The sequence below is a fragment of the Aplysia californica genome, unplaced genomic scaffold (assembly GCF_000002075.1).
Source record: "Aplysia californica isolate F4 #8 unplaced genomic scaffold, AplCal3.0 scaffold00252, whole genome shotgun sequence".
Taxonomy (NCBI): Eukaryota; Metazoa; Mollusca; class Gastropoda; order Aplysiida; family Aplysiidae; genus Aplysia; species Aplysia californica.
The window spans coordinates 332305-341856 of NW_004797522.1; the positions used below are offsets into that span (position 1 = coordinate 332305).

Genomic DNA, 9552 nt, shown 5'->3' on the forward strand with positions numbered 1-9552 from the left:
GAGAGAGAGAGAGAGAGAGAGAGAGAGAGAGAGAATCTATGTGTATGTGTTGTCTGCTAGATCGAGTAGGCCTACTTGTACTTTTTTGTCTTTACTCTTTGTGTTTAGTAGATCTACTGTAGCTTCTAAAGTCTGTGCAGTGCAAAGAGAGGTGTGAGTTTGGTGTTTACGAGCAATATTTGTATTGGTAAGATCAGAAATTACAAAAATCTGTGGATATTGTACAAATAGTGAATAGAATAGTCTCAGCATTTATGGGTTGGCAGACCTTGATTTGTTGTACATAGGAGGCTTCTTTATATTGCTGTTGACTCAAGTTCCTCTGTTTTCCCCTGCCCCTACCTTACTCAACTGGATAACTTCCTAATTTCTAAACTGGACTCTACCTTGCCTTACTTTTGAGGCTAACAAACTCAACTAACTGTGAATGTGTTGGCAGCCTAGATTCTAGGACAAATTGAATTGAAAGAGTAGTTCAAGTTCTTAATGTTTGTCTCTGTCTCTCAAAAAGATAGAATCTAGGCCCATCTATATCTAGATCTTGATTTCTAGATCAAATACTCTAAAATACATGTAAGGATAATGGAGTAGATAGAAGCCCTCTTTAGTAGTTTAGTGAATTTTCTGTGTTTAAAACTGTAAGACTAAGAGGAGCTATGGTTTTAGAAGAAAACATAAAAATAACTTCTCTTAGATTTTCTTTTTTTTTTCTTTCTTTTTTTTCTTCCTCTTTCTTTCTCCCACTCAAACACACACACACACACACACACACACACACACACACACACACACACACGTACACACTCTTATACAGGCACATATTTTTCCAGTCCTTACTTTCATGGTGGGTACACCACAGGATCTGATCTTGATCCCAGTTGAATGGTAAAAAAACAATTAATTGATGGAAGTGCGTGAGTTCCACTAATACAAGATCAAGATGAAAAGAGATAATTCGTTCTTTCAGGGTTTTTTTGGGGGGGGGGGTTTGTGTTTTTTTTGGTAAGTGTTTTGCGGCGCTCGCTACTGCATATATATGTCACATGAGCGCTCGGGACACACAATTATAACTTTTTCTATTGGTATAAAATTTTGAATTTTGCCCGGGTGGCGGCCGAAGCCTACTTTTATCGATTTTGGACCACCAAGGAATCTTTAACGTGCGCAACTTGCTCATGAGGCCTCCGAGATTTTTCGCCCTTGTCTGAGAAGGCTAGGTGTAGATCTTTCCTACCAGAAGCTCAGGGGTGTGGCTGAAAGACAGTCAGTAAGGAGCTAAGGAGAAGCAGTGGAAAGGCTAAGAGTCATGAGGAGCCCAGAGGAGGGGCCAAAGGAGGGGAGGGGTGGGGGCAGAAAGTGGAGGCGAAAACAGATGACAGAATGTTGCCAGAGAGCAGGAAAGGAGGTGAAAGGAGACAATTTTCTATTTTAGAGGAAAAAAATTTTCCGTGGCTACCTGGTTTCGAACCCGGGACCTTTGAATGAGAGGCGAACACTTTAAAATTAACCTCTAGTGGCCACGAGAGCCCCCTCTTTGAAGTTTAATGCAATGCGACTTGATATATTATAATGCATTAGGCTACTATGGTAAATTTAATTTAATAAAATAAAGTTCAACAGTAATTTATAAAGTAAGAAGAGCCCCACCCCTACTCAAGAATGAGGAATAATACAGTCGAACCTGAGTAAGTAGGAATCGCAAGGGAGCCAGAAAAAAATTCGGTCTTAGACATTTTCCGTCTAAGAAGGGGAATTTAGGGGGAGATGGAAAGGGTGTGAGTGTGTGTGTGTGTGGGGGGGGGTTCCAAGGCCCAGCCAGTGGGATCAAGGATCGCTTGTCCGTTCGGCAAGCAGTGGTCAAAACTTCACACCTCTCCATTGCTATGGCATGCATCAGTCTTACTTCCAATTACCACCAGTGCTTGCCTTTCATAGGACCACTGTTTGACCTATTAAAAACAGAAAGGTTTGAACTTCTCCTTTGCTTCCACCCTTAGCCCCTACCCATCGGTGTAACAAGCACAGTCAACCAATGCCACCCCTCTCTACCATCATGTAACAACGATTTGAGGAATTCTTTTCTCTACTGGCCGTACGATCAGGGCGGCTGGCATTGGTCAGTCTAATTTCACACCTCTGGCTTCTGACTACCCAAGAAAGTTTTCGTAGTGACACTCGCTACTCGAGCACTCTCACGGGCAGTCGTGAGATTTCACACCCTCACTACCCTGACCATGGGCATCGCTCAGGGTTCGCATGATGATGGGGTTACATCTAGATCTACCCCCAAATTGCACCCCTACTCCCCTTCCTCACCCAGCGGCATGACCATGGTGTTAAGTTTAGAGTCGGCTGAACCGAACTTGCGAGTTTTGTTTCAAATCAGTGCTGAGCAGGCAAAGCATTTTCCATCTTAGACAGGTGAAACCCTCGGACGGGAGCGGATTTTTCTTTCCGTTTCCGCGTTGGACAGGTTTCTGTTTTATACAGGAAATTAAAGAGGAATATATCAAGGGGGGAGCGGGGAGATTCCGTTATGACAGGTTTCCGTTTTATATAAACAGGTTTCCGTTTTATATAAACAGGTTTCCGTTAAGGCAGGTTGGACTGTATAATATTTAAAGACAATTAGCAGGCTAATTCAGATTTCGGGGGTTTCCAGAAATCTTGACCTACACCAAAAGTGGACATTGCTCTACCTATAGGATATATATATATATATATATATATGGCACCGTGGTGGAATCAGGCTCTCATCAAAATAATCAAAGTGAAGAAACTTGCATTTAATTTTTCCGCAGGTTTGTGAACTTTTATCAAATTTTTGTTTTTTGGCTCAAACACCTTTCATGCCCATTAAAGAACTCATTTCTGTGTGGATTTTTAAAAAAAACTTTTATTAAAAGCAGAAAAACTGTAAATGATCAGTTACCACGGACTCTTAAACTAAAGAAATAACTAATCTTTGGCGGCTATTTTCTCACTAATTTTACCTCTGAAAACAGGTGACCCCTACCTCCTTCTTTCGCTAATATCTTGACTTGTATTCAAGATAAATGGATATTTTTGTCATCCAGATAAAGACAAGTGAATAAGCTTTAATATAATACCAATAACTCTACATGCCCAAAATTTGACAAGAGCCTGATTCCACCACGCTGTCTCACATATGTATTTGTTTGTTATGGGAGAATACTCTCCTTGTATTTTAAAGAAACTGAACAAGGGGTCCAAAAACTTTACCTTCAATTTTTTCAAAACAGCATTTTTCAGGGTAGCCCCCTTCCTATGTCAGTATATGATAGACAATTTACAATGCAGTCAAGTAGATTTCCAGGTCGGGGAGTTCAAATTACTGTTCAAACTTGAGGGTTTTTTTTATTTGGTAGATTACAAAAGTGTAGGACTGGCTTTACAAAGTTTACTCTCCCAAATCGCTTTCATCCCACAACTTTTTTGTCTTAACGTTCTTAGGCGATGGAATATCTTTTTGGCAACATATTATTCTGTATACTATATGACATGGATGAGTCTTTACCCTTTAGACTATTTGTACATAAAAATATTCTGTGTACATGTATTGAATTTGAATAAGTCCCAAAAAGCATCCTCATGACTCACAGTATAAATCCCAAATTCTCTGAATTAGTAGACTTAAAATTTATTTCCTTTATCAGCTTAAGGCAATGACAATAAAGAGGGCCCCCAAATGGTGTGACAAAGTCTATTGCTTGCTACAGAAGTCTGTGTGCCGGTCCACTTGATGACGATCTACTACATGACTGTTCTACTTGGTAGTCTACCACCAGACCACTCTGATGGAGTATTAGTCTGCAGCTATCCACTAAATGCACTAAATCACCAAACATTTTCCCTCTTTGTGTTTGCTAGGGACTGTCGTTTCCTGTATTAGAAATATTTGGATAGTTGTTGTAGTGTTGTTGTTTTTTGGGGGGGAAGGGCGGGGGGGGTCTGACCCCTCTGATTTCTTGACAGGCCTAACGGTAGAGCGCATTATTGCAGTGAACCATCAGGTAGACTATGGTCAGTCAGGAGCGAATTGGGATTGATTGCATTATCATGGTAGAATGTTGTGAAGTGGGCTTGCACCACTGAAGTTTGGGGCTGGGTATAGTGTTTCTTAATGGTGAGTTATTGTAGTATAAAACTAGATTGATTTTAAAAAATAAACTTTTGTCACTCACTTGTTTAGTTTGTCTAGACCTTTTAACCAGAAGGAATGATAGTATTCACATGATTTTCATTAGATTAGCAGACGTCTATCATGCACAACTCTTGATGTATGTACGGTAGTGTATTAGTTCAGAAGTAAAGGGGTTAAAAAGGCAGGACAGATCTGAACTGACTGAACTGAACTTTGTAGTTTCATTTATGCAACAACTTCAAAACTGTATAGAAATTATATGGACAATCATCATCATCATCCAGTGCCAGATCTGCAACAGACATCTGCGATCATGGTTCTCCATTCATTCCTATGCTTTGATGCTCTCAAAAAAGCTACGTTTCCCTGATCTTTCCCTGTTGCCTATTTGTTTAGGTTCCCTGAGTGTGTTGTTCTGGGCCTACCCCTGCCTCTTTTGCCTTCAATTTTGCCACTGAGAGCTAGATGTTCAAGACCCTTATGTCTATTCAGGTGTCCCAAAAACTGCATTTGTCGTTTCCTGATTGTTTTTAACATTGAGTGTCCCATGTGGGCTTCATCGAGCACTACCTCATTAAATTTTATTTCCTTCCACAATACTCTTAGCAGTCTCCTAAGAAACTACATTTAATGGACAATACTGACATCTAAATTGAGTTTTGGTCACGTTTCTTATTAAAATCATATATCTTAATTATTTTTTGTTCTCTACATTGTGCTTTGTGGAGTTTTTAACTGATGTTTCTGATTTAATATGTGCCTTTATTATAATCTTTTCATTTTCATAAAAATAGTATAATACGTTTTAATATAAAACTGCTTCTGTGTGTCACCCTCTTTATCGTGTTGAGAGCAATTACATTTTTTCACTTTGCTTTGGTCCTCTCCCTTCGCCCTCGCTTTACCTTTCTACTCTTTCTCCCTTCACCGATGCAGCTGAATCATAATGGAAACTTTGATTCAGGGCCTACCGAACATTCGCATCCGAGAGCAGATCCGCTTTGATGACACAATTGACCAGCTCCACCATTTTGTCACAGTTTATCTGCTTGTCTTCTTAGCTATTATTGTGGGTATCAAGGAGTTTGCAGGGGCTCCTTTAGATTGTTGGTACGTCAATCCGAACTGGAAGCACTACCAAGATCATGCCAATGCCTACTGCTGGACTCACAAGCTCTACAAATACCCGAATGAACATAATCTTTCTCAGGTACTTGCAACCCTCATGTATCCCTCTTCTTGCCTTCCATGCCGTAGAGAGCTTTGGTTGCTGATCATCTAGTGTCACATGCTGTCTGTACATCTGTTTGGAATGAAAGATTTCTCAGTTTATAGAAGAGCGCTATGAGCTTATTATAGAAAATCATTTTTATTTTTTATTAGAAGCCTGCGAAATGTACTCTCAAGAAGTGAAATTCAAGTCTGGGAAAAACAAAACTTCTTCTTTTGTTATTAAGACTTTAGCTGGGGCTTTTGTTTTGAAAATCTTTTAGATTAATATATTATATTTATAATGTGAAAAAAAGAATTAAAAAACAAAGAAACAGTTCTCTTTTCAAGGACAATGACAATGTAAAGCAGATCACATGTGGCACAGAAGATGTGACTTGTATTTGTGCTGTAGCTTATGCATGTCATATTCATGAAATCCCCCATGCTTTTTCATCTACCATGGTAGTGCCAAAGTAGCTCCTCGAGTGGTTCATGGTTGTCATGGAGACGATACTTTCTGGTTTGCCAAATCTTCAACTGCGAGAGAAGATTCGCGATGACGACTTTGTGGATCAGCTGCACCACTTCATCACGGTCTACTTGCTGGTCTTTGGCGGTATAGCTATTGGCCTTAAAGAGTTTGCTGGCTCCCCATTGGATTGCTGGTATACAAATCACAGCTGGAAACACTATCAGGACCATGCCAACTCGTATTGCTGGTACCATAAGCTCTACCAATACCCCAACGAGCATAACCTTTCACAGGTCGGTTCAATTTCAATTTTTCATAATTTGTTTCATCACTTTTGTTTTGTGGCTTTGTAACATTTCTCTTTTTTCATTCATTCAATTACTACTTTAAATGCTGCCTTCTTAAGAAACTCACTGCTTTTCACTAACTGATGATATGACCATACTATAAGTATAGAACACATAATGTTTATTCATCGCATTGTTTTGTGAGTACTGTGTGATGAAATTAAGGGGATTTGAAATGTACATCTGCCCTTCATACATTCATCATTATTTTTTCTTAGAATAGGAAGTTGCAGTTTTTACCTAAATAGGATTCTTTATGTGCTGTTGAATTATTAAAACATTCTTTTTAAGTTTATTTGTGGGTAGAGCTTAAAAAATGTTTTTTGTTTTTTTTATCAAGGCAAACGGTGAGGAAAACTGATTCTTCCTTACCTAACCCATTCCATAATATCATAGATTTGTAAGGTAAAAAAAGGCTTGAGAGTTGCAGCTACACTGGCAAGGAAGATTATAAGATAGTATGGTATAAAAAAAAAGAAAATTTAAATGAATTTAGATCATTCAAATGGTCATGATCAGTAAACAAATTTGAAGAGAAGTCATAATGTGCTCTTATTATGATAATCACAAGTTTTTAATTTTTTTTTTGGTAACTGTGTTCTGATATGGCAGGGCCTCATTATCATCACTTCTGTTCATGCTTTTAAATGTTGGCACCGATCATTTTTTTGTTTTTGTGTGAACATTTTTATTTGATGGACTCTTTCTGTTTAATGTACTCAATGAGTTCTACTGAATCATCATGTAACTATGTGGTGCAAGACAAGTCCTTTTATTTATGTTGTATAATGATTTAGCATAAAACTCAAGTTTGTTAGATCTAGTCAATTAACTGACTAAAATAGTGCTTCAAGGTATTAATAGTTGTGGAAGTTTACTAATGATTCACTTTCCATTTAATTTTATCATTTCATCTTTTCTGAAAACGTCCACATTTTCTGTAATTTGTAGAGAAATTAAAAGTAAAGTGGTATTAAGGAAAGTCGCTTTCGTACAGTTTGTACAGCTGTCTTTAATTTTCCTTGAGCCATATGAAGTAAGTCTATTGAACTTTATTCCTCTTATGGAGTAGGCTTTGATGGTCTCTCTAAATTATGGTTTTGTATAATATTTTTTTAAAGCAAATTGGTGAACAGTCGTCCATTTGTTTACTGTAAATATCTTTTCGAACTCATGGGTCCTTGCACATGGAAGTTTCATGTCATCATTTATTTATTTTAAAACTTGATTTTGTTTGTACTGACATTTGTACCATTCCTGCTTTCACATTGTTGCCAATACAACTAACTGTTATTAATTAAATAATGGTATGGTAAAGGAGAGCTCATCATTTTTTTTCACTCACTTTTAAAAATGTTTATTTAATTCTTTTTTTCCCATTTTGTTCTTTTTGGTCTCTTGCATCTTACTTGGCAATGGACAAATGAGTTATCTTCCCTTTCCCCTCCTTTTAACAAACTTTTAATTGTGAATACAATTAATCACACATTGATCTTGGTTATTTCATTTTAATTTGAAGAGGATGAGTCAGAGTGGATCCGTAGAAAATCTTGTAGATGTTCATTCGTTCGTGTCTCTTGATCAAGCAATATGGCATAGATTCATCAACTGCTTAGTGTAAGACTATGTCATATGTCACTTTTCAAAATGGCATCTAGTCGAGATTTACACTGAGCAGTCAGTATACACTATACTTTGTATATATGTGTATATATATATATATATATATATATATTATATATATCTTGTAATATTATATTTATTATAATGTTTTGGTGTGTGTTCATTTTTGTGCTTTTACTGTTAAAACAATATTAATAAGGAGTCTGTAAGAGTATTGACTATCCATATCTATGAGGGGGGAGGGGGGATGTTTGTTGTTTTTTGTGCAGAAACTCAGAGTATGCATTTTGACACACTTCAGTAGTTAATGAGAGGGTGCATAGAAAAATATTGTACAAACAAGATAATTTTTCAAAGTACTTACTCCCACTAATTTCTTGTTTTCTTTTCACTGTCGTAAGTCATTTCACTAAAAAAATAGATATTATTAATAACCCCCTCCCCCCACCCAGTTTGTTTTAAAAAAAGAACATCTCCCATTCCATCTGTTCCATTTCTTGAATCATTTCATGCATTGGTGTGTGATCCTTTTCATCCCTTGTGGCCTTTCTTGTACACTTCTTTTAAAGGCCCACTTGTAATCTCATTCTAATTTTTGCACTTGCCCTCATTTTAATCAATCAAGTTTGTCCCTTTATTATATCATGCTAGATATTCACTCCAGGTGTTCTAAGGAAATGCAAATTACTCACTTTGTTTGACCAACGTTGTGAGAAGTGAATGCATTATTTGTTGCCTACATGATCTAAATTGCTGGGATTTTTTGCCAATGGGATTACATGTTGTAACATTATTAACAATTTCATGTAACCGATTATCTTCATTTCTTCTTGTACTTTACCTGTGTACAAACTTTATCATCTTGTCATAACATTTTTTATTTTTTGTGTGATAATATTGTCTTGCTTAAAAACCATTTGAGATATGGTTGGAAGATGTGATAATTTTTCAGCACTCTTGATTTCCTGTGCTCTCTTTATACTTCAACTGGCGTCATACATTTTACTGTTGATTTGATTTAACAATGCTCACTCACCCATTCATCCTACTATGGTTAACTTGAGTAAAGTAGTTTCAGTATGTTTGTGAAGCCATCTTTTCTTTTAATTGTGATCACTTACTAATCTTTGTCTTTAATTGAAAGTACTCTGTAATTTGCAACTTTTCGTCACTTTCCCCCCACTGAACAGTTCTGAATAAGCTCACACTTTTGATTTGGCGGTTGTTAAAATTATTTTTTTTAAATGATAAATTATTTTCTTCTTTACCATCGTCATCATCGTTACTATAGAAAAAGTACATGTATATAAAAAGTGAAAAAAGGGAAGGAGAGTCTTAAGTAATTTTCGTTCAGAAAATAATATCTCTATCAATAAAGAATTTAGTTGAATAATTAATATATCTAAACGTTTCAACATATATTTCGCCTCATAGGCTTTTTCAGGAGTGACTAAGAACAGACTTCAGGGGCTCTATTATTTTTATTATTGTTATAAAATCATTATTATTATTATTATTTTATAACGATTCGAGACGATAACTACATTAGATGTCGGTCTTCTACTCTTGTTCGATGCTTCTGTGGATAACATTTCACTTATGAACTAAATTTGGATCTTCCTGGTTCCTGTAAACTGTTAACAAACTAAAACCAATATCTGCTGTGTGTGTCTCGGTTTATACTCTCTCTCTCTCTCTCTCTCTCTCTCTCTCTCTCTCTCTCTCTCTCTCTC

At 36.8% G+C, this 9552-nt stretch overlaps 1 protein-coding gene across 4 annotated transcripts in view; it reads left to right on the plus strand.

Annotated features, from left to right (window-relative positions):
* LOC101860339 (innexin unc-9) overlaps positions 1–9552 on the plus strand; it is a 39603-nt gene that overhangs the window by 1083 nt on the left and 28968 nt on the right. For 2 of the 4 annotated variants that reach the window (XM_005100572.3, XM_035970317.1), the window contains exon 2: positions 5844–6142. In XM_005100572.3, the coding sequence (XP_005100629.1) occupies positions 5870–6142 (273 nt within the window). In that variant the 5' untranslated portion in view covers positions 5844–5869. Of the gene's footprint in view, positions 1–5101; positions 5376–5843; positions 6143–9552 lie in introns of all 4 variants that reach the window. The other 2 variants (XM_005100575.3, XM_035970318.1) reach the window with 1 other exon arrangement.